Source organism: Emys orbicularis, chromosome 14 (genome assembly GCF_028017835.1).
Source record: "Emys orbicularis isolate rEmyOrb1 chromosome 14, rEmyOrb1.hap1, whole genome shotgun sequence".
NCBI lineage: Eukaryota > Metazoa > Chordata > Testudines > Emydidae > Emys > Emys orbicularis.
The window spans coordinates 30,243,328-30,269,446 of NC_088696.1; the positions used below are offsets into that span (position 1 = coordinate 30,243,328).

The 26,119-nt window shown below is 38.6% G+C and overlaps 1 protein-coding gene across 3 annotated transcripts in view; it reads left to right on the forward strand.

Annotated features, from left to right (window-relative positions):
• Positions 1–26,119, forward strand: part of CHD9 (chromodomain helicase DNA binding protein 9) — a 185,492-nt gene that overhangs the window by 66,800 nt on the left and 92,573 nt on the right. For all 3 annotated transcript variants that reach the window (XM_065416619.1, XM_065416620.1, XM_065416621.1), the window contains 3 exons: positions 133–470; positions 13,498–13,609; positions 22,697–22,843. In XM_065416619.1, coding sequence (XP_065272691.1) covers positions 133–470; positions 13,498–13,609; positions 22,697–22,843 — 597 coding nt within the window. The remainder of the gene's footprint in view (positions 1–132; positions 471–13,497; positions 13,610–22,696; positions 22,844–26,119) is intronic.

Genomic DNA, 26,119 nt, shown 5'->3' on the forward strand with positions numbered 1-26,119 from the left:
ATACGCAATCATTTTCCTTGTTTATTGCATTTATATGTATCCTTGACTTTGCTGTAGAACTCAGTGAGCAATATTTGCAAATTTATTTTGAAATATATTTATTTTCTTAAAATAATGTTTTTATTCTTCCAGCCTCCCTCCTCCAAGAAGACTGATGTTTCAGGGACATATACTAAATTGCAGAATACCCAGGTGAGGGCAATGTCTGAAAAGAAACAGAAGAAAAAAGTGGAATCGGAAAGTAAGCAGGAGAAGGCTAATCGTATAATATCGGAGGCAATCGCAAAAGCAAAAGAGAGAGGGGAGAGAAACATTCCACGAGTAATGAGCCCTGAAAACTTCCCCAGTGTTTCGGCTGAAGGAAGAGAGGAAAAGAAAGGTAGAAAAATTAAATCCAAACCAAAGGACAAGGAGAGCAAAAAAACTAAAACTGGTTCCTCATCCAAAATTAAAGACAAAACAAAAATTGGGTAAGTAGGCTAAAATTTCCTTTTAACTCCCTTCAAATTGCAAACATTTGACTGGAACAGAAACTGCTTATTAATCATAGATATTCATCCTCTAAATATCTTGAACCCATCTGTTTTTGTTTATTAAGTTGCCTTTTGGTTAGTTATAAAATTTTTATTTGATGTATTATCAGTGTTATTTTTTATCAGTCTCCGTATTTCTTTTGAGATGAGAGCCATGATACTATATAAAGAGAAACTGGACATCTAATTAGCGTATTAGCAAACGAACATTAATGCAGATGCCTGAGAAACTGTGGTGTAGACAAGAAGAGTCCACAACATAACAGAGAATTTGCGATCACATTTTGATTTTTTTTTTTTTTTAAATTACTGTGTATTCTGCATCCATGCAAACTTGTTCTGTCATCCCTTGAAATTTTGCAAGTTTAGCAGGGTCAATATGTGTCAATACTTTGATGGGAAAACTGCATGGGACATTAAAGGTGTTGTAGAAAGTGCTGCTAGGGCTTCGGTAGGTGGCACTCCTCCCTCTGATTTACTACTGACCCAGTTCTCAATTGTGGTCTTAAAAGACAATGTATAATTTGAGGTATTAACTTTCAAACAAAGCTTAAAACAGACGTCATGACCATTTGTGTGTTTTTTCCCAAAAATATGCTCTTTTTTTGTAAGAATAGTGATATTAAATCAACGTCTTTATCTGTGCTTGAATTTGGTATTATATACTCAGATGATAGATATGGAAATGTCTTTTTTAGGTCATCCAGTTAATCTCCCTGAAAATGTAAAATTAATCCCTGTTGTTCATTTTCTAGAATTTTGTGCCATCTAGTTCTTAAATGTTCCACTTACCTTGAGAGGCTATTCCACAATATAATGAATAACGTTCTGATGAAACTTTTCCTGATTTTTTTTTCAACCTAAATTTTCTTGGGCTTAATCTCTTCCCTGAATTTCTTGGTGAACCGCACTGAATAATTCACTTTCTTTTTCATGCCCACTATTACCCTGGTCTCTTTCAGCATCATTGCTTTCCAGGTTTCTCCCATCTGTTTAATAACTTGTGTGTTGAATCATTTTTTCAGGCTGTATGAACTCACAGCTTTCCAAGTTGAATCACATTCTGTTGTTTTCACTAGTATTAGCAACTCCTTCCAGTTTAATATTATCAGTGAATATTATTAGCATGCTTTTTAATTAATGACCCAAAAGGGGGAGTAATGTATTTAATAAGACCTTATCTAAAACTAATCCGTATGGTATACCACACTAGACTTCTCCCCTTCTTATTGTATAAATCAAAATAAATAAATAAGTTGTCATTACCTCTTGTTTACAGTTCTTCAGTCAGTTTTCAATTCACGTAACATTGTTCTTATCCATGACAATATGGATTCATTTTCAAGTAAGAGTTCATGACAGGTAAAATCCAAATATACAGTAGTGTAGTACTCAAAAATATAATACATTTAATTTGGTCATTTTGGGCCCAATTCAGAGTATATTGAAGTCATTAGAAAGACTCCCATTTACTCCAGTAGGTTTTTAGTAATTTGGCATTTAAAAACGAAAAAGCAATTTGTCTAACTATGCTTTACAGTTTAGAAACTTTTTCTTTATCATTAAGGAATCTGGTAGCCTCAGCATGTTTATTAATTGCAGCCACAAATAGTTTAATTATTTTATGGAGCTAGTTAGTTTTCTATATTATTCTGTTGTGTAGCATTACTGTGTGCTGTTAAAGACCTGTGTTGTACTCCAGAGTTGGCCGTGTTTTACTGGTGAATTGAGTGATCTCTGTATAATTTGCTTGTGGAGCACTTTCTGATCCTTCTGGGTGAAATGAGTTATACAAACGAAAGTTGCTGTTGTATGAAGACTAACTTAATGTGAACAAAGTAAAAACATTCAGAATTAAAACTGAAATTGTATCCATGGTTTATCTCGTTAAAATTTCAGCCTTTTTTATTTTATTTATTTATGTATTTATTTTTTTGTGGTCTTTACTTTGAGCAGTTTCTCATACTTCTGTTGTTCCCAGCTGGCTTTTGATATTTGGCAGTGGGGTATACTTCAGGCTACTGAAGTGTCATTTCTTTATCTCATGAATTCCATGTTGATTTTGCTGAGATATAAATTGTTAAAAATCATCTTTCTTCTTTGAGTAGTGTCCCTATGGATGCTCCACTGTAAGTGCGCTTGCGCCCCTATGCTGCTGATCGGAGAATTTTGGTAGCAGCGCATGTGCGGGACGAACGGACACTATCTCCCCTTGTGTCCTGGCACAAGGCTAACTAGTGCGTGCGGGCTAACCCCCCTCAGTTCCTTCCTGACCGCCGGGAAGAGCCAGGTTGTCCTCCCTTTGCACAGAAGCACTAAAGTTACGGAACTGGTGTGTTTCCCACAAGATCACACTATCAGCAGCCTACCTTCCCAGAGTTCAAAACTTGGTAGTTGACAGTCTGTCGCAAGTTCCCTTGTGACCATGAATGGGCGATAAACCTAGCAGTGCTTTACAATCCGTTCATGCAGTGGGGGCCACTTACCTGAACAAGAAATGTCCATGCTACTGCTGCAGAGCAGGGATAGGACAGCACTCTCTGGGCGACAGCCTCCCTTTTCCGTGGCAGAAGAACTTCTCTGTGCCTTTCCCCTGCTTCTCCTTCTGTCGAAAGTCTTTTTATAATAAAAAGAGAAGGCGCTCATGTCATACTGATTGCTCCCACCTGGCCGAGACTGACCTGATTCCCTTACTTGTCACAAGTTGTGACATGCCTGCTGATCTTCCTTCAACCCACTCCATATCTCCTATCGCAGAACAAAGGACTTACTCTATATCCCAACCTGGGAATACTCTGCCTCAAGACTTGGCTCCAGCGCATAGAAAGCTCCTGCTTGGAGGAGGTACAGGAAGTGTTACTAAACAGTAGGAAATCCACTGCACGTTGTACTTGCCCGCAAAAGTGGTTGAGGTTTCAGATTTAGTGCAATTCCTGACACATTTCCCCGACATCTGTGACTCTGCCAAGGGTCCTAGGCTATGTACTGACTCTCAAAAAATCAGGACTTTCTCTTCACTCGCTCAGAGTTCAGCTATAGCAGCCTTCCATCAACAAGAAGAGGGATACTCAGTGCTCTCACACCCAACCACAAAACGATTCCTTAGGAGTATAGTAAACCTTTTTCCCCAACCCTGACATCCCACCCCTACATGTGACCTAAACCTAGTGTTGAAAAGCCTGACTAGACCTTCCCTTTGAACCAATGGCTACTTGTTTGTTCACACACCTGTCAGTGAAAACGGCCTTCCTGGTGGCAATCACCTTGGCGAGGAGAATAAGGGAAATAGCGGCTCTAGTGGCACCTCTTCCCTATACAATATTCTTTCAGGACAAGGTCACACTCAGACTGCACCTGACGTTCATTCCCAAGATGACGTCTCCTTTTCACAGAAACCAATTGATTCACCTTCTGACTCTTTACCCCTGTCCTCACCGTGATAACAGGGAGGCTATACTGTACATATGCTAGATGTCAGGAGAGCCCTGGCCTTTTACCGGGATAGCACAAAGGCTTTTAGGAAGTCTCATAAATTTTTCCTTTCTGTTGCGGAGTGATCTAGGGGCTCAGCAATATCATCTCCAAATGGGTCTTGAATTGTATTAAACAATGTTATCAGGTTTGCAACGTGACACCTCCTGCTGCTGTTCAGTCACTCCACGAGATTGGTCCCCTGCCACTTTCCTCAAGAATGTCCCTATCTCAGAAATCTGCAGAGTGGCAACCTGAGCGTCAGTCCATACCTTTGCAGAACATTGTGATTACTGGGGACTCCGCCTCTGATGCCATCTCTGGCTCCACATTATTGTCATCTGTAACTGATTTGACTCTGAAGCCCCAGGCCTCCAGTGGGATACTGCTTGGGAGTCACCTACAGTGGAGCACCCCCAGGGACACTACTCGAAGAAGTTGTTACTCATCTTGAGCAGTAACAATGGTTCTTCAAGACGTGTGTCCCTATGGGAGCGTCACAACCCACCCTCCTCCCCTCTACTTCAGAATTCTTGACAAGGACTCTGCGGTAGAGAAGGCATGGAGGGTGTTACCCCGTGCGTGCTGGTTTAGTCTAGTGGCGAGGCATGAGGGGATACACTGAATGTGCGGGCCAAATGGACACTGCTGCGAAAGTTCTCTGGCAGCATTGCAGGGACACAAGGGCACCTATAGTGGAGCAACCATAGGGACACAAATCTCAAAGAATCATCAGCACTGCACAAGGTGAGTAACTTCTTTCCCTTTTCTCACTTGTATTCCTCAGAAAAAATGTTGGCAGCACTCCAAAATAACACACAAATTTCAAGGCTGGGGTTTTGCTGCTGCTGCAGCAGAAGCACATTCTGTACTGGGGAAACCTGGGAGCAGCTGCAGCAGGGGAGGTGGTGGGCGGCGAAGAGAGCTGGGTTAGATTTCCCAGCACTGCATCTAGCATGTGCATGCCATCTGAGGCAGGAGCCCCCCAATTCCTGCAAAGAGAGAGCCTGCCCCTCAGTAGCGCCCCCTCCCCCCACTCCCACCCAGATGCTGCATATTGCCTTACTGGCGGTTCTACTCTGTGATAACTTTCTCCTGCTGCTAATTAATGTCTAATAATTGAAATGGTAGCATTGTATGCTGCAACGATGAAGGTTTAAGGTTCAAGCCTGCTGATAATAGATGATGAGGGGTTGTTTCAGTTACATGTATAGTATTTGTAGATTTGCACGGGCAGCTGTAAATATGGCTTTTCCTAACTTTCAAGTGCTTAATTTTGCAACCAAAATTGTGTTCTTTTAACATATTTTATAATATGTAGTATATAAATAAAATATATAATAAAAATAGTGATATGAGAGAGAAAAATGTTTGGCAAAGATCTGACGTGGCAATTTTAAACACAAGGAATTTTTAAGTGAATCATAATTCCCTAAATTATATGGGTTCATAATGGAAATCCTGCTAGGTCCCTTGTCAGCAGTGGAACAATTGTTACCATTATCATAACAAAAATAGTCTCTAGCAAAGAACTAATAAAATGACTGTTCTTAAAATATTTTCCTAAAAGCAATTAGTTATAGGACCAAAGTCCTGTTTCTAATATAATTCAAATTTTCATTAGATGAAAAGTGAGGCTGGAGAGTAGATAACTTCATGTTGGTAATATTATCTATTTTTAACTTTATTTTAATCTTATAAAAAAATTAAATCCTATAATTAACAAAATCTTGCTTGAAAAGTTTACCAAATCAACATAGGGACATTTAAGAATCAGGAGAGTTTGTTAGCAAAACATACAATTAAAAAAAAAAAAAAAAATCACGTTCCATTAAAGCCAACTCAAGCTCATGCACTGTCCCATGTAAGATCTTCAGGGCAGGATTTGTCTCTTCCTGTGATTTTGTACAGTGATGAGCACATTATAGGCATTCCTACAAAATAAACAGAACGATGGGATTTGCAGAGTGGCCTACAGTAGTTAGGTGCCCAGCTCCCACTGGACTTTCCTCTAATTCCTGTAAGCCCCTTTTGAAATTTCCAGCTAAATAATAATAATATAATTAATAATCAAGCTTCATAGGACTACTCACTGTAGTAAGTACTATGCTCTCCTGTGATATGTTTGGAGGGGTAGGTGCATAGTTTGGAAAAAGAAGCCTGAAATATTATGAAAACTTTTGGTTTTCTCGTAGGAATAAAGATTTTCCTAATATGTCCAGATCTTCCAAAAATTGGGAGAGAACATTGATATTAAATTTCTCTCGCTGGGACTTCAAACTTCATTATTTTGGGGGGAAATTAGGAGATAAAAATACATGTTTTCTGTGACAAGACCCTCACCCCCCTAAAATCCAAGCACACTAAATAAAGACTTACAATGTGAAGAAACCAAGAAATAAAATAATTTATCTCCTGGGGTGGGGGCGGTATGCCATTTAATATGGGATGCACTGGAGACTACTCCCCTAACAAATAAACATAAATAAATAAAAATGTAATTGACATTTTAATGTCAATAAAGGTAAATAGCAGTGTCAGGAACTGACTGGGTCACGTGTATTTAAGAAGTTGTAATTGTGTTTTTTAAAAAGCAGTTCCACTTTGAAAAATCATTCCCAAAAAAAAGACATTGTGAGGATCCCATGTTTGTTTCTCAATTATTTCCATATCAAATAGTCTCAATTTACAAATAAAAATTGTTTTTATCGAACTACCGGAGATGCAAATTCAGTGTGTCAAACTGGGTCTGTTTTTCCTAATACTGAGTGTCTCATAAAAAGTTCTGAGGGTCATATTCTGTCCTGAGTGACTCTTGTGCAATGCCATGACGGTTAATGAGTTTTCCCAGGTATAACTGATGGGAATTTACTAATCATTGTGATGTGCAAAAAGGAATAAGCTCCAGGTCACGCTTTCTCCAGATTTGGGGAACAGTCTGTTTTTCTTTTTAAATATTAAACATACACCTCTACCCCGATATAACATGACCTGATATAACATGAATTCGGATATAATGCGGTAAAGCAGCGCTCCGGGGGGGGCGGGGCTGCACGCTCCGGCGGATCAAAGCAAGTTTGATATAACGCGGTTTCACCTGTAACGCGGTAAGATTTTTTGGTTCCCGAGGACAGCGTTATATCGGGGTAGAGGTGTAATTTGGGATGTCATTTGGGGTTTAATGTAGACCTTATAAATCTTTCTTAACAGCTTCTGGAACAGCTTCAAAGTTCAACAGTGTGAATTTTACCACTGTTAGATAAATATATTTTAAGGATCTATCTCTAGATCAGCGGTTCTCAGACTGTGGGGTCGTGACCTCATTTTAATGGGGTCACCAGGGCTGGCGTTAGACTTGCTGGGGCTCGCGGTTGGAGCCCCACCGCCCGGCACTGAAGCCAAAGCCTGAGGGCTTCAGCCCTGAGCGTCATGTCTTAGGTTACAGGCCCCCTGCCTGTTGTTAAAGCCCTTTGGCTTTGCGCCCCCCCCCCCATGTGGGGTGGTGGGACTTGGGCAGGCTCAGGCTTGGGGTCGCGGTACAATGAAGTTTGAGAACCCGTGCTCCTAGGCAGATTATATCCCCTTTAAAGTAGGGGAATAAAGGGCCTGATCCAGTGCCCACATTGAAGTCAGTGGAAGGACTCCCATTGAGTTCAGTGGGCATTGAATCAGGTTCTAAATCAATTAGATTCCGTGTCTAGTTAATTGGATAAATGTTACTTGAGTAAGTAACATTCGTTACTGTAATACAGTATCCACAGGAGTACATGAGTTTACTAATTTAGGATAACCAAATTAATTTGGTTGATGATCTTCAAGTAAATTGTTCTATGGGTTGGTTATGGAATCTAATTAATTAGCACTGAATTGACATGCTTATTTTACAGTAACAATCTGACTGCAAAACCATTTCCTTATTCTAGATTTTCAGCAAGGTGTTTGATAAGGATTTAATTAAATTTCCCTTTTGCTCTGACTTCACATCTATTTATTATGGGCTTCCCTGCTGATTAAATGTGGAATTCCAGTATGGAGACAATAAACATTAATGTCAATAAGTGCATTTTTAAGAATCCTTGATGAGAGTCTAGATTTCTGTCAGAGGTGTAATGAATTCCATGCGTTTTTTATTTGCTTTAAAAAAAAAAAAAAAAAAGAAGACCTGACGCTTAGATTTTGTAACTCCATTACAGCTATGCACTCATACATATAGTTAAACTTTAGATAGCATGGGAGGCTAATGAAAAGCTCTTCAGTGATGATGTGATGAGGTACAGGACAAAACCATTAAGAAGTTAAATTCCCCCAAAAATGTTGGAGGTTCCCTTCATCATATTGTACATGTAATTTTGTACAGTTCTTTTTAACTAATGTCACATTCAGCACAGTAATTCTTATCCTCAAAATTTCCTTCTGTTATCATAAATTGTGCATTGTTGTGTGCCCTAAAAAGAACTAATGGGGATTTTGCTTTATTCATTATTAACCCTTCAAATATATCATAAATTATACAGCCATTCCTATGTGTTCCAACCCAAATGTAAAACATTATCACCCCATAAAAGTAAAAGAAAAAAAAGTTATCTTTTCACCTGGAGGTATGCCATAGATGTATTCTGACTTCACTGGTAGAACATTCCTGAATCACAGATCTTTGACAGAAAATCTTAGGTCTTTCGTTCTCTGGATATAATACTATGAGTTGTTAGTTTTGATCTTGTTTAATCTGATATATCAAAATGGGATGTGAAGAAACACATGGTCATTCTAATACTCTGATCCAATATTTAAGGGTTTAAATACTAATAAGAATTTGAAGTGGCTATGCTGGATAACTGGCAGCCATTGTGGAGTTCCTGGAGTATGGACATGTAAGCATGCCTCTTCTGTATTCTGCTGTAGTTGCCACTTGGGATCATATTCAATAGCAGTCTTACATAAAGTATGTTACAGTAATCCAGCCAAATTGTCCCCATATAAGGTCCATGTACAACAGAAGAGATCACAACTGCTCATGTGTCTTCTAAATCCTGACTTTCCATTTTTGGCTCATGGTCAAGTTCCATCCTTCTTGTACAGTCAGTGGTCTCCAAAGTGGGGAGCAGCACTGCTTTGTCAGTTCGGGCTTTTTTTTTTTGCTTTGTCAGTTCGGGGGTGAGTCCGAGCGGCTTTTTTTTTTTTTTGCTTGGGGCGGCAAAAATGGTAGAGCTGGCCCTGCGGCACAGGAGGGGGTGCACAGTCAGTTTGGAGACCACTGTTCTAGAAGAACCTGCCCGCCGCACTTACTCAGTTCTAACTCATCAATATTGCTCTCCCTCCACCCAGACCACTAGTTCTTTCAGCGATAGGCAGGGGGTGAGGAACCTTTGACCGCCTCTGCCAAGTATGGGTTGGAGAAAGAGACCATACCTTTGCTGAACAACAAGCAACTCCCAAAATCAACAAATAATCAAAGCAGGACGTGAACCCCAGGCATGGTGTTATAAAATCCAAGTGACATAGGACTTGTTTCTAGCGAGCTCTCTGACAGTCATCCCACATAGTAGCTACACTGCTCATTTTACAGGAGAGTTAATGCGCATGTGGAGGAATGCCATGCTAGAAGATGGTTCTTCTATGTGTTCAGTAAATTTTCTGAAGAAATGACTAGAGTTTGTAGGATTCCTGTTTTTTTCAACCAATGCCTAGTCTTCTGACTGCCACCAGGGCAAACTGATTGTTTATGAATTCGAGCCTGCATCCCTCACTACTCTTCTCTTCTTCTATCCCAAATGTTTCTATATGAAAACGGTGAACAAGAGCAAATAATCTCTGTGTCACTTCTGTGAAGAGAAAAGAAGCAAGTGTGGCTTTTTGGCATTAGCTGACCAAGTGATTAAAATTAGTTGCAGAATGTTAGGTTTCCATGAAAGTACAAAAATATAATGCTCTTATATCTAAGAGTCTGCTGAAAAACATGTGGATACAAAATAAGATTGGTTGTTAAGACTATGTAGATAAATGTATACAAATATTAAATCTGTTTAGACACTGCTCTGTGATGTGTGTGTTATCCTATGGGCTACTAGCCCAATTACACACACATTTTAAATGGGCCCCAAATCCCTGGCAAATGCTGACGGATTCACAAAGAAAGACACTTCTGTGCTTTTGAACCAGATCTGGCCCCCACCTGGCTCTTCCCTTCTTGGTTGTTTGGCAGCACAACTCCAATAAAGCTTCACTATCCATGGTTGCTGCTTCCCAGACCACTCCAACATCCCACTGTAAAAACAAAACAAAACCCATCCGCACTCCCAGTCTCCTCACCTATCCACATAGAAGTCTCCTTGGAGTCTATATGGGATGGGGGGACAGTGTCCAGGTGGCAGTTGTCACACATCCCACTTCAGCACAGCATTGGGAGATGAGTGTGTGGAGTGTCTTTTCCACGTGTAAATCTAAAGGGGACAATCTGGGTTATTGAAATTGATGGGATTATTTGTGGAGCAAGGTACCACTCAACATGAGGCTGGCAGAATTAGATGTTTAGACTGTTCTGACCTCATGGATTTCCCCAGGTACTGTTACATTCTTTACAATCCTAGATCATCTAGACTAGGATTTAAAAGTGTGATGTTGCCCCATGTTATAACATGTTTTAGAAGTCTAATGTGGACAAGACTGCCTTCAGCATGATGAAATGGTCTAGTTGAAGCCTGGGGGGAAGTCGAGGCTTTAACTCAGTGGCTCTTAACCTTTCCAGACTACTGTACCCCTTTCAGGAGTCTGATTTGTCTTGCATACCCCCAAGTTTCACCTCACTTAAAAACTACTTGCTTACAAAATCAGACATAAAAATACAAAAGTATCGCAGCACACTATTACTGAAAATATTCTTAATTTCTCATTTTTACTGGGGGGGAGGGATAGCTCAGTGGTTTGAGCATTGGCCTGCTAAACCCAGGGTTGTGAGTTAAATCCTTGAGGGGGCCACTTGGGGATCTGGGGCAAAATCAGTACTTGGTCCTGCTAGTGAAGGCAGGGGGCTGGACTCGATGACCTTTCAAGGTCCCTTCCAGTTCTAGGAGATGGGATATCTCCATTAATTATTATTATTATATTATTATACTATATAATTATAAATCAATAGAATATAAACATTGTAATTCCATGATGTGTATAGTATATAGAGCAGTTTAAACAAGTAATTGTATGACATTTTAGTTTGTACTGACTTCACTAATGCTTTTTAAGTAGCTTGTTGTAAAACTAGGCAAATATCTAGATGAATAGATGTACCCCTGGAAGACCTTTGTCTACCCCCAGGGGTATATGTATCCCTGGTTGAGAACCACTGCTTTAACTTAACCAGTTTAGCATGTGTTATATGCAGTGTGCCTTGTCTACACTATACTTCTAAAACATGCTAGTTAACATGCCGATATCATACCTTTAAATTCTAGTCTAGATTAGGCCATACATTGCAGTGATCCAAGTCAAACACTTTTCCATAAAACAGACACCATTAGGCAATCAACCAGGAAAGCTGAATAAACAAGTTTGGGTGATCCATGGAGGTCTGGAGGATTGTGCTTGAAGGGAAAATGAAGCTGGAATACGGTGGAAAAGTCAGTTAATCGTAGGATGAAAATACCTTGTTCAGCTTCTCAAGTTTGAATAAATGTTAATAGACAATTGTTAGTATTCACAAAAGGAGAAGAAAGCAAACTACTTTTGAAAACAGAATATGAAAATCAGTGTGTTCATTCTTTAAAATCTATTCCTTGTGATAATGAAAAATAACATTTTTTGGACATAAGAATTAACAGAATATATGATGGGGCAGCGGTGTGAGGAAGCCACGAGCCAATTTCTGTCCCACAGACACGTGCAAGCAATTCCCCTTGAACTTAGAATTGCCCAGCCTATGTTTACAGCCACTTAATTTAAGCGTACATTTCAGTTTCTACTAGAAATCAAAATTGTATAGCAGAAAGAAAACTTCTTGTTAAAAGCCCTTTTCCCCCTCCCAGTAAGCATACTTGCTTTGTTGGTTGGATGTTAATAATTGGTGGAAAATGTTGGTCTCTTTTTGAAATGCAACTGTGCTATATATTTTGGGAACTATTGCATTGTCACTAACAGTAGTGAATTGGTAGTTCAGGATTTCGGGGTTTGTATTTTCTCTGTGGACTGTTGGAGATGTAATGTATTTGCTATGATCAGCCTGCCTTATTTTGCACTTTTCCTAGGAGGAAACTTGAGGCTGAAGACTAGTCAGTCAGTCTCCTTTTTCTTAGTGCTTTTTACTTTCTTCAGGTGCACATTCTGTCAGGCTGCTTTGATGTAAAATAATTGTACTGGCTGTGAAGAAAGGCCAAAGTCTTGTCTTTAGTTAGAGCCATGAGGTGGGAGAAGATATTTGTATGCTAAAGCAATTTTCTCACTGTTAACATAGTATGCAATTATCAAATCTATATTATGTAAAGTATATATTTAAGGACATCATTTTATCCATGATTCTTTGATTGTAATCACTCTGATTATTCCTCTGAATACACTTGAAGAGTAGCACTTGTCAGATTTCAAAGATGAAAAGAAAACATGTATTTTGTCACCCTATCATTAAAAACAAATAATGATATTAATGATATTGCCCCTCTCTGTGTGACTTCAGAATTTGAACTAAGAAATAATTAGTATTTTTCCTGTAGAATTATAATTTGCCCCACAGCTCTGGTCCTCAGCCGTGTTTACTGATGAAACCATTGTTGATAAACCTAGGCTTCACTAATTTTTGCTTTTGTGAAATTGCAAAAAGTCAAAGTTTGCAGTTTCATATTTTTCCCATCTAATAATTTACATGAAGCTATGAATTTTGCATATTATATGATGGGCTTTTAAATCATGTAATGTATAACTATTGTTGTCAAACTAAAGTTTCTTGTATGAGTAAATATATCACACGTTCCATGTTTCACAGAGAGAGAAATTATTGCATCTAGGGGGTTCTGTAATTTGGAGGAGATAGGTATGGTAAATTGTAGCTCTGCATTCACAGTTAAAAGGACCCTGTCAACTCAGCCCCACATTTTCCTATCATAAATTTACTTTTAAACATTTCAATTAAAATATTAACACTGTTGAGGAATGCATGAGAGATTTGCCTGTGGCAAGACATACAGATGTTTCCACTAGGCTTTTGGGGATATAATCAGTAGTAGTATCAAATGCTAATTATTATAAAGTTGCATCCTTGTTCTTTAGTAATAACGACGAGTACAGTCCTACGCTCCCACTGTAGTCAGTGGCAAAATCAGTAGAATTAGGCCTATGTCTCTGCCTCTTGTTTGTGATATGGTGGAACTCTATGGTACTGGTAGTAAAAAGAGTAAGGAAATTAAAGTTACTTTGTCCTGGACAGTGTCCCAGACATTAAATACAAAATGCACAATAGTATATAAACATATATGCACAGTCTTAACATTGTCTTACTTTTGTTTTGAAACAGCAAGCTTATAATCACATTGGGTAAAAAGCAGAAGAGAAAGAATGAGTCTTCAGATGAAATGTCTGATACTAAGCAGACTCCACAGCGGTCATTTAAAGATGAGGACTCTCAGGTCAGTATTCATAATTTTTCTTTTTTTCCTTTTGAAGATTTTTCTGCACCATTATAGATTTAAACTCCAAAATACATTTTTTTATATTAGTGATACTTATTCGTGAAGGCAGAGGGTTTTTTATTGCTATTGAGTTTATACAAATTGATGTTTATGACTCTGTGGTTTCTGCTCTTAAATGAGTAGAACGTGGGACCAAATGTCTGTAAACCAATGATTCAGATACTCTTCCTTGCACAAGAGATAAATTGCTCATTATGGCAAAAGTGTTATAATATACTAAGCTGTGTTGAGGTTGTGATTATAGTTATAGTATGTCTAAATTTCAACACAAATGTGTAGAAACATTTATATAAATATAATTAACTTGTTCTAGACTTCTATTATCAGGTCATTAAAAAATAAAAAGTAAACATCAGCATAAAATTTGTGATGATGCTGAGCATCATGCTTCATCTTAGGAATACAAAGATACCAGATAGCTTTTAACAAGAAACACAACACCAAACTTAAGGTTGTAAGGTTGCTCTGAGGTTTATGGATATAAGGTGGCATAAAAATGATTATCATTAAAAGTTTATTAATGTTATTTATTAGGGCTGACAGTTAATCGAAGTTAACTCACGCGATTAACTCAAAAAAATTAATAGCGATTAAAAAAATTAATCGCAGTTTTAATCGCACTGTTAAACAATAGAATACCAATTTAAATTTATTAAATATTTGTGGATGTTTTTCTACATTTTCAAATATATTGATTTCAATTACAACACAGAATACAAAGTGTACACTGCTCACTTTACATTATTATTTTTAATACAAATATTTGCACTGTAATATGGCTGGCAAAAAAGAAATAGTATTTTTCATTCACCTCATACAAGTACTGTATTACAATCTCTTTATCACGTAAGTGCAGTTTACAAATGTAGATTTTTTTTGTTACATAACTGCACTCAAAAACAAAACAATGTAAATCTTTAGAGCCTGCACGTCCACTCAGGCCTACTTCTTGTTAAGCCAATCGCTAAGACAGACAAGTTTGTTTCCATTTACGGGAGATAATGCTGCCCGCTTCTTATTTACAGTGTCCCCTGAAAGTGAGCACAGGAGTTCACATGACACTTATGCTAAACTTTCATATGCCCCTTCATGCTTCGACCACCAGTCCAGAGGACATGCTTCCATGCTGATGATGCTCTTTAAAAAAATAATGCATTAATTAAATTTGTGACTGAACTCCTTGGGGGAGAATTGTATGTCTCCTACTCTGTTTTACCTGCATTCTGCCATATATTTCATGTTATAGCAATCTCGGACGATGACCCAGCATGTTTTTCGTTTTAAGAACACTTTTCACTGCAGATTTGACAAAATGCAAAGAAGGTACCAATGTGAGATTTCTAAAAATAGCTACATCACTCGACCCAAGGTTTAAGAATCTGAAGTGCCTTCCAAAATCTGAGAGGAACGAGATGTGGAGCATGCTTTCAGAAGTCTTAAAAGAGCAACGCTCCGATATGGAAACTACAGAACCCAAACCACCAAAAAAGAAAATCAACCTTTCTGCTGGTGGCATCTGACTCAGACGATGAAAATGAACATGCCTCGGTCCGCACTGCTTTGGATGTTTATCGAGCAGAACCCGTCATCAGCATGTCTTCTGGAATTGTGGTTGGAGCATGAAGAGACATGTGAATCTTTAGTGCATCTGGTACATAAATATCTTGCAATGCCGGCTACAACAGTGCTGTGCGTACGCCTGTTCTCACTTTCAAGTGATCTTGTAAACAAGAAGCGGGCAGCATTATCTCCTGCAAATGTAAACAAACTTGTTTGTCTGAGTAATTGGCTGAACAAGAAGTAGGACTAAGTGAACTTTTAGGCTCTAAAGTTTTACATTATTTGTTTTATTTTTGACTACAGTTTTTTTTTTGGTACATAATTCTACTTTTGTATGTTCAACTTTCATGATAAAGAGATTGCACTACAGTACTTTTATTAGGTGAATTGAAAAATATTTGCACTGTAAAAATCAAAATAAAATGAGACTGTATATTGAAATCAATGTGTTGTAATTGAAATCAATATATTTCAAAATGTTGAACATGTCCCAAACTAATTGAATAATGGTATTCTATTGTTTAACAGTGTGATTAATTTTTTAAATCACGCAATTAATTGCGATTAATTTTTTTTAATCACTTGCCAGCCCTATTATTTATATACCTTGACTGGCAAGGTCTAGCAAAACTTTTGAAGGCATGCTGCAGAAGAGTATAAACACCTCCTAACAAAAGGAAGTTAAAAACAACATAGACTTGCGTGAAACCATAGATGTAGCAATCCTAAGGTGATGAGTCCTTATCTAGATGAAAATTCTCACTGGTTAGTTTTAAAAAGAAAAATTGTTGTACAGGATGGCATATATTGAGCTGCTGATAGTCTGTTTAGTTTTAATATTAAGATAATAAGACTACTATTCTAAATAGTATCTATGATAAATAAAATTAATTCTCTACCAGCTTTTCAGATATTTTAATATTCCAAGTAGTGATGTCATCAGTTTTTATTAACTTGTAGCTCTTTATTGTACACTAAATGCCATTTTCTTTTCTTGGTCTGTGGACATTAATTGTTGTCACAGGTCAGTCAGTCAGTCACCAGGTGTAAATTAAGCAATATGTTAAATATTCTGCGCTGGGAGATCCTTCAGATCCTAAGCATTGATCTTCTGCCTAGGCTATGCATTTTTGTCCTGAAGACTTCCCTGCTAGGAGTTGATCCTTTTCATTGAGTTGCTGCAAGACCACAAATTGCACAGGAATGTCAGGCAAGCCCAGAAAGAAGTAGAAGGCAGAGGTATACTCCTCTTGGTAATCCTCCATCATTGAATGCAATGATATAGGTTTCTTCAGCAACCTGTAGTGAAGTATATCTATAAGGTAGCCACAGGCCATGCAAGGAAATGCCCAACCTTTTCTCATTCAAGGAAGAACAGAACTTACTGGGCTTTCATTATCCAGGTGATGCTGGAGGGGAATTAGCTAGTAGTGCTTCCAAAACTTCCTGGAGTGGAAAAATAGGAGAATGAGGAAGCAGACAAACTAGGAAAGTGTTAAACTATCTGGAGTTGTAAGCAGTTAAATGTGTGCTGTGCTGTACAAAAGAAGCATATTTTTCTTTTTCTGACTATCTGTTTCTGTCTCATAAGCCAGTTGGGCAACATTTTGGACAAGAGCTCAGACTGATAGGGACCTGTGAGGTATCCTCCCATCAACAACCAACCTTGATCCAGTTTTCCCTGTAGTAGTCCCTTTTAGCCATTTCTGCCTACTTCCTTTCCCTCCCTGTCTGTGATTACTGTTAGGTCTAAAGCCATCTTACGTTCATGGTACAAACTGCATCATAGTAAATAAAAATGTCCATATCTGCTGATGGTTTTTTGTGGTAGATTTTACACACTGGTGTAATCATGCCCCAGAGTGCAAACAGGCTCTAACCAAGCATCTTCAGTTAACAAGTATAGGACAGGAATATTCTTCAGTTCTGGAAGTTCTCCACTGAGAGAAATTTTTCTGCCTCCTAGCCATGAAGGACTAGCTGCGGGAAAAAAAAAAAAAAAAAAATCTAGCCCCAGATAAGCTGCGACTTGACAGATGAGAGAAGTTGTACCCCATTTGAACCTCCCTTCCCTGAGGTATATCCTAAGGAAGAGACCCTAGGAACCAGTTGACAACTGATCTGACAACCTCCATGGCAGGAGTACCTTCAGAGCTGCTCCTCCTCCCCTTATGACCCACCACAGTGGGCCTTCTGGAATCTAAGGTCCTGTATGGAGACTATTTCTTTAGTAGGTATCCTGACAAAAGAGGAACTGCCAAGAGGTGCAGTCACCTGTACCTCAAGACCACCTTCCTCAAGAGGACCCTCAAAAGTTGAGGAAAAGGCAGTGCCATCTAACAAGTTCCTCTTCCTCACCAGACAAGGCAGGTAGCCTCTTCTCCCATCCTTTGCAAATGATGTCAGTCTTCCAAGAGCTCTTGAAGGTGATAGTCAAATCCTTATAAATCTCCTTGGAAGAGGCCCAGGAACCACAATCTGCCCTGGCAGATATCCTACACACTTCTCCCAAAGGCGAGATAGCCTTACCTAGAAATGATGTTCTTCTGTTACCAGCCCAAATAATATTGCAGACACCAGACACTATACTGCTTACTTGCAAGAGGGTGGACAAGAAGTACTGTGTACCTGCCAGTGGCTCAGAATATCTCTTTTTCCACCTCATCCTGAATTCCCTAGTGTTGATGTCGTAAATGAGAGAAACAGAGTTCGTGTGTCTCGACCTTTCTGAGAAAAGCTGTTCTTTGGCAGTGTTAAAATTCGTGGTAGCTAAATATGACTATGCAAATTTCAGTAAGTTCTCTTTTATTAATTATTGGCCACAAAACCAGAAGGACCCAGTTCCAGGCTCTTATCACTGAAGGTCAGAGGATTGCCAAACCCTCTTTGCAAGCTTCTTTGGATGCAGCTGACATAGCTATGCACCATGCTTCATGGCTACATCCCTCCTTCCCCAGGGAAGTCCAGAATATAGTGGAAGAACTTCCATTCAAAGGCCCCAAGCTCTTCAGTGACAACGTGGATGAATCCTTTCATTCATTAAGAATTCTAGAGCAACCCTCTGCTTGCTGGGCAACCAGGAAAAAATTTAGCCGGTCACACAGCCCAATCGTCTCAGACAATCCCCTGCCAAACTTCCCAGAGAACTGTAGAACCACCCAAGAAGAGGCCCAGATGCCACAAGAAAGGGCCATCTATTGTCACCTCTCAGTTGGCAATTTCTTCTGAATAACCATAATGCCACCTGAAAGAATACATAGAGATTACTTGCTAGTAAATGTGGCTTTTTAAGAATGTTGCTTCTGCATACTCTCACTGCTTATCCACCTTTCTTCTTTTCTCTGTGTTCTACTTTGATAAGGATTCAGGGGCTTTACAGAAAAATTGAAGCAGTTGGAGACCACATGGCCTCTTATAACATTGGTTCTAAATGTTTGGCCATCTGAGGTTACATGTGAGTTTCCAATTGGCATTGCGTTTCTAGAAGAGTCCTTAAGTTCAGAAGCAAGTGTCAAAATGTAGAGGCGACTCTCAAAGATCCTCAGTTACTGTTGGAGTAGGCTTTCTCTTTCGTCTTTAGATCCTTTGAAGTGTTTCCCTGATGTATTTTGTAGTAGTGCAGCTCATTGTTTATGTACAGTTGGTTGCTTCCAAAATAGATGAACTCTTCTTAAGAGGTGGTTTTCAGTGTATGCATATCTGGAATAAAAATTATAACTACTTTGCTTTAAGACTTATTACAGTAAAATCTCTCCTTGGAGATATGCATCATTTGTGTCTTAGGGCAGTTTCATCTGCAAAGGTTCAATCAATGATCATAAAGTGTCATCCAGTGAAATGTAATCTGTGTATCCAAAGGTAATTTTTTTTTCATGACTTGATTATAGTGTCAGAAAATAGCAATAAAAAAGAGTTGACCCCTTTTAGTATTTTGCAAATATTCTTTATGACCCTGATATCTATACTAGAGAAACCAAATAGCTTCAGTTTCCCAGAATGGCTCCCTATAGGTTTAGTTGAAAGCCTGTCTTAAATAAAGCTTACCGTTAATGAGTGATTGAATGAACCTTTTCTCAGTGATTTGTCACAATGTGGAAATCTGATCAGTACAATCTCTAGTTTTTAGAAAGCCTGAATACACCTGCCTTATCAACTGTATCCTTTAACTACAGAAAGATAAACCCAAGGGAAACATTACTTGTAATGGACAGCAAGTTGACTCTTCTGTAGTTATTTATGTTAGCTGAGATCCCCTTTTGAAATATCATTAAATGTTTATTCATCTGCTGCTATCCTGTCACTATCCCATACAAACCTGCAAGGCTGTTCAACCTCATTTTTTCATTTAGCTTTCAGACTTTAACATGTGATTTTTGTCTTGCAGATGGTTTTCTGTTTTTATATTCTGGGATGATTTTTTTGAATCATGTTGTTTAATTCAGTTGACATGTTTAGTTTCCCAGCTGGCTTCTGTATTAAATGTGCCCAACAAAGAAGACAACACTACATTAGCTAAAATGTGCCACTTTTTTTTTTATAAATTTAGTCTTAAATCATTAGTTTATCTTAATTATATACACATATTTCTCAGTCCATGTATCTTAAACATACATGATTTGTCTCTGAAAAGTCCACTGTTACTAATACATTTTTAGGAAACTTATGTCTCCCTATGATGCTTCCTGTAACCTGTCCATAACTTTGCTTAAAAAAAAAAAATCTTTGTAATTGACTAGATCGAGTTTTGTTAAATTCTAGCTAATATTTTCTGAGTGAAGACTAGGATCTGTGTTTTTAATCAATCTTTGTTTCTTACTCGTATGTCCCTTCACTTTCTTTTTCTTATCTCTAAGCCTGTGCTCTGATCCACTGTGATTTGTATTTATTCAGCAATTGCTCTTGCCTTCATCTGTTCCTTTATATTGCAAGTGTTTTAGGATTTGAAATGTCTGACTGAACAGTTGACCTTTTATCTAGCTCACTTAACTTCTTTAAATCCCCCTCCAGTTTCTTTTTTCATACTGATAAACTGACAATTTTCTATAACTGCCTACATTTTCTCCTGAAATGCCTCTTTCAGAGATAGCTGACTAATGTGTTTTATTAATTATGCTGTAGCATTTGGATACCTGTAAATTTACGGTTTCTCCATGCATAACCCCCCCCCCCCCCCCAATTTTGACAAGGACCATCTAATATAGAGAGACAGCTCCATTCCAATAGGCTTGTGCATAATTATTTTCACTTGTATGCTCTCCCTGTATACCAAAGTCTGTGATAATTATATTCATTTTTATTGTATGCGTTCATGCTGATGATGATGATTTCTGTTTGATAACTTTCCAAAGCAGTGCAGACCGACGCATGTTCATTTTCATCTTCTGAGTCATATATCACCAGCAGAAGGATTTTCTTTTTTGGTAGTTCGGGTTCTGTAGTTTCCTCATCAGAGTGTTGCTCTTTTAAGACCTCTGAAAGCATACTCCACACCCCGTCCTTCTCAGATTTTGGAAGGCACTTCAGATTCTTAAATCTGCGGTCGAGTGCTGTAGCTATCTTTAGAAAATCTCACATTGGTACCTTCTTTGTGTTTTGTCAAATCTGCATTGCAAGTGTTCTTAAAACGAACAACGTGCTGGGTCATCATCCAAGATTGCTATAACATGAAATATATGGCAGAATGCGGGTAAAACACAAAGCAGGAGACATACAATTTTCCCCCAACGAGTTCAGTCACAAATTTAATTACTACATTATTTTTTTAATGAGTGTCATCAGCATGGACGCGTGTCCTCTGGAATGGTAGCCAAAGGATGAAGGGGCATACAAAACTTTTGCATATCTGGCATGTAAATAGCTTGCAATGCCGGCTACAAAAGTGCCATGCGAATATCTGTAATCACTTTCAGGTGACATTGTAAATAAGAAGCAGGCAGCATTATCTCCCGTAAATGTAAACAAACTTGTTTCTCTTAGCGATTGGCTGCACAAGAAGTAGGCCTGAGTGGACTTGCGGGCTCTCAAGTTTTACTTCATTTTGTTTTTGAGTCCGATTATGTAACAAAAAGAAATCTACATTTGTAAATTGCGCTTTAACGATAAAGAGATTACACTACAGTACTTGTATAAAGTGAATTGAGGTGAATTTTATTGTTTTTACAGTGCAAATATTCGTAATAAAACTAATATAAAGTGAGCACTGTACACTTGTATTCTGTGTTGTAATTAAAATCAATATATTTGAAAATGTAGAAAAACATCCAAAATATTTAATAAATTTCAGTTGGTATTCTATTGTTTAACAGTGCAATTAAAACTGCGATTAATCATAAATATTTTTTTTGAGTTAATCACGTGAATTAACTGCTATTAATCGACAGCTCTAATAGCAACATTGTTGATCAAATTGATAATTTTTAGAAAATACAGTTTGTCTCATGTTTACTATATTTTTCTTTTCTTGGCGTTATTTCATTTTTCTTCTTTTCTGTTTGAGTGGTAGCCATGTTAAAGGACAGGTTATGTTAGTCTGTATCAGCAAAAAGAACGAGGAGTACTTGTGGCACCTTAGAGACTAACAAATTTATTTGAGCATAAGCTTTCATGGGCTGAAGCCCACTTCATCAGATACAGACAGACATAATCTTCCTTTCTTTTCTTGCTTTGTGTTTACTGTTGTTGCCTATCTTCATTTGTCTAAACAACGAGGAGTCCTTGTGGCACCTTAGAGACTAACAGATTTATTTGGGCATAAGCTTTCGTGGGCTAGAACCCACTTCTAGCCCACGAAAGCTTATGCCCAAATAAATTTGTTAGTCTCTAAAGTGCCCCAAGGACTCCGCATTGTTTTTGCTGATACAGACTAACACATCTGAAATCATTCACTTGTCTAGGGGCTTTCTTAATTTCTGAGAGTCTTTGTGATACTGGTTTATACAAAAGTGACCTTTTATTTCATAGAGGAGTCACTTATGCACATTGTGTAAATCTTCACTTTATAGGTTATTGATTTAGATAGATTAATAGCACACAGTGGTCTTTTGTAGTTATCTTTATGAAATTACTATCGGGAAAAATTACAGTGCATTCATGAAACAAAATAGCTCTCACTTGAATTTTGTTCCTAAATACCCAGAAAACATTACTCCAGTTTTGTTTCTGAGCTGTAAATACAGACAAAGCCACCTAACTACTTTTATATTTTATTATATATATATAACTTAAAGAAACATTAACAAGATTTGTAGATCCAAAATGTGGCCTAGCATCTCCACACCCTGTTATTGTTTTTACAGTTACATTTTTTTTTAAATGTGTGCATTTATCAAAATTACTGCTCACTAAATTTTCTATAGTAATATATAGTGTAGCTGAATGACTATTTTTAACAAATGTTCAGTATAAGCAGTTCTTGCTCGAAAGAATGATCAGTAAAAATGTTATTTTGATATTACTATATTGCAGAAGAGAAGATCAAATCGTCAAGTTAAAAGAAAAAAGTATGCTGAGGAAGGAGAAGGAAAACAGTCCGAGGAAGAGGCTAAAGTTTCTGTGAAAATCAAAAAGAGTTCTGCGCCTTTGCCTGCTGAACAACCCTTACAGTTATTTGTGGTAAGTAAAAATCCAGAACTGTGAGTAGTGTGAATCTTCCAACTAACTTCACTATATCCTGGGTAAAGCTTATTTTGTTAGCCTTATTTGGCTGACTTAGGTCAGTTACCCAATAATTATGATGCACAGTAGCAGTTGCCCAGATTCCACACAGTTCTCCTCTCCTTTCCAATTTTCAGGTCATCTGGTGTCTGACATAAATACGACTTATTTGGAAAGCTGCAGCAAAAACAGTTCATCCATTATTGACAACTGGGTTAGAGAAAATGACATTGTTTTGCCAGTGTTACAAAATTATTGCAACTGTTTCATTGAGAAGTTATGGCACCTCATGCTTTTGAGCAGGGACTTGAAACATGGTTGGTGGTATATCCTAGGGTCAGAGAAATGTCTTTACCTGTTCTTTTGAACATCCACCCCAATTTAGCCAAATTATAAGCCTCTAAAAATTACCATTTCCACATGCTCCAAAGAGGTTTGTTAGAAAATGGCAGCAAAATTCTCTGGACATTGCATTTCCACTGAGCATGCTCCACTTCTACAGAACTGCCATGTTCCAGCCCAGAGCTGAATTGGACTTTTCCTGCAGTTGCTCCTTCTGGCTGTTGATGACTTCTGTGACTGTGGGCACTAGAGCTTAGAATAAGGAGACTTTCTCTCTTGTGTTCTCAATACTCCCCCTGTTGGAACCTAGGCAGGAAGGAAGAGACAGAAGCCAACTTTCTTGAATCCATTGGGTTCAGTAATAGAGGGGGGGGTGGGGGGAAGAGCAGTCCATTGGTGGACAGGTACAGGGGATAAGAGAAGGGAAATAGCAACGTATTTGAGGGATGGACAGGAGTAGAGGGAAGAATGGTACAGTCTGGACCAGGGTTTCTGAACCTGTGGAGTCACGACCCAAAATTGGGTTCCATGTGTGTCAAAGGGTCGCATAGGAGGCCTGGGGAATGGGTATCGGGGGCAGGTCCTGCCTTTGGGGAGGGAGTTGCAGAGCCTACCCCTCATTCATTCTGCAGTGGCAGTTCCCGACATGTGGGGCTGGCTGGGCTCTGCTCCCCACTTGGGGCATTTTGCAATATGGTGCATGGGGTTGCAGTGCTGCTCAGGTTTGGCTCAGATGTCCTGCTGGCATGATGTAGGGTGAGGGAGAAAATTAGAGTAAGTGGTGCTGAGTCAGAGGGGCTACTCCAAACCTGAGGGGTGCTGCAACCTCAGAGGTCACAGTGCCTGGAACAGGGAGGTGAGCCCAGCTAGCACCAATGGACAGGAGCTGCCACTACAGTGTGCAAGTTGTAGTTATGTAGTACTTGTTATGTTAATGGGGATATTGTATATTGTGGATAAGAAATATTTAGTAAGCCACAAGTGTTTTGCACTAAAGCTATTTAATGCATTGTGACAGGCCATCGAGGTTTACAAATGAATCCTGAGCCCAAAAAGATTGAGAACCTGTGGCCTAGGCAGGGACAGGAGCAGAGTGGGACTGTTATGTGCAAAGAGTAATAGAAGAGGGAGTGACAAGAACTGAAGGGAATATGCTGTTGAGGGACATTCCAGGAGACAGGCAGAAGGAGACAGACAGGTAGGCTAAGAGGATCTGTAACCACTAGATGCATCATTCCCTCCCAAAACCTGGAATAGAGTCCCAGTGTGCCTTTGATGTCAGCAAATATCCATGAAACTCATTGGCCAAGTGTGTGTTTATCTTCCTCTACTGGCAGGCCTACTTAGACTTTAATAGCCCACTTCTTCACTAGATCAAATGGTATAGAGGTCTTTGCTGTGGCTAAAGGTCACAAGAGTACAAGAATGGCCTACGGGGTAAGACCAATGGTCCATCTATCCCAGTATCCTGTCTCTCATAGTGGCTGCCATCAGATGCTTCAGAGGGAATGAATTAGAACAGGGCAATTTTGAGTGATTTGTCATCTGTCATCCAGACCCAGCTTATGACAGCTGGAAATCTAGGGACACCTGGAGCATTGGGTTGCATCCCTGACCATCTTGTCTATATAGCCATTGATGGACCTATCCTCCATGAACTTGTCTAGTTCTTTTTTTTTAACCCAATTATACTTCTGGCCTTCACAACATCCCCCGGCAACATGTTCCACAGGTTGACTGTGCATTGTGTGAAGAACTACTTCCTTATGTTTGTTTTAAACCTACTGCCTGTTAATTTTATTGAGTGTCCCATGATTCTTGTGTTATGTGAAAGGGTAAATAACACTTCCCTAGTCACTTTTTCCATACCATTCATGATTTTATAGAGCTCTATAATATATCCCCTTAGTCATCTCTTGTCTAAGCTGAACAGACCCAATCTTTTTAACCTCTCCTTGTATGGAAGCTGTTCCATATCCCTAACCATTTTTGTTGCCCTTTTCTGTACCTTTTCCAATTCTATATCTTTTTTGAGATGGGGCGACAAGAACAGCATGAAGTATTCGAGGTGTGGGTATACCATGCATTTATATAGTGGCATTATGATATTTTCTGTTTTATTGTATATCCCTTCATTGTTTTATTATCTATCCCTTCTGTTTTATTATCTATCCCTTTCCTAATGGTTCCTAACTTTCTGTTAGCTTTTTTGACTGCCGATGCACATTGATCAGATGTTTGCAGAGAACTATCCACAATGACTCCAAGATCTTTAAGTGGTAACAGCTAATTTAGACCCCATCATATTGTATGTATAGTGGGGATTTTTCCAGTGTGCACTACTTTGCACTTAGTGACATTGAATTTCTTCTGCCATTTTGTCACCCAGTTTAGTGAGATACCTTTGTAACTCTTTGCAGTCAGCTTTGCAGTCTGCCCTCACTGCTCACCTCTTTTTCTAGATCATTTATGAAGATGTTGAACAGCACAGATCCCAATATCGATTCTCGGGAGACCACACTATTTACCTTTCTCCCTTACGAATACTAACCATTTATTCCTACGCTTCATTTCCTGCCAGTTCCAGTTCTGTTGATGGCCCATGTTGGGGTCAGTCGGATACCACATTATGGAATTTTTGTTTTTTGTATTTGCTTAAAAAAAACAACCCACACTTTGGCAAGGTGTTGTGTGGAAAAAAATATGATGTGATCATGTAATTAAAAATTCTTATGCATTTGCACAAGGGGGCAGAATTATGGCAACCTTTGTTCTGATCTTGCTGAACTTCTGAGTGGTGGACTTTGAAACCTTAACTTTCTTTTAACATTGTTTTCTTTGTTTATATGTATTTTTGTTTTGTATGTAATAACTTAAGACTTGAGATATGGA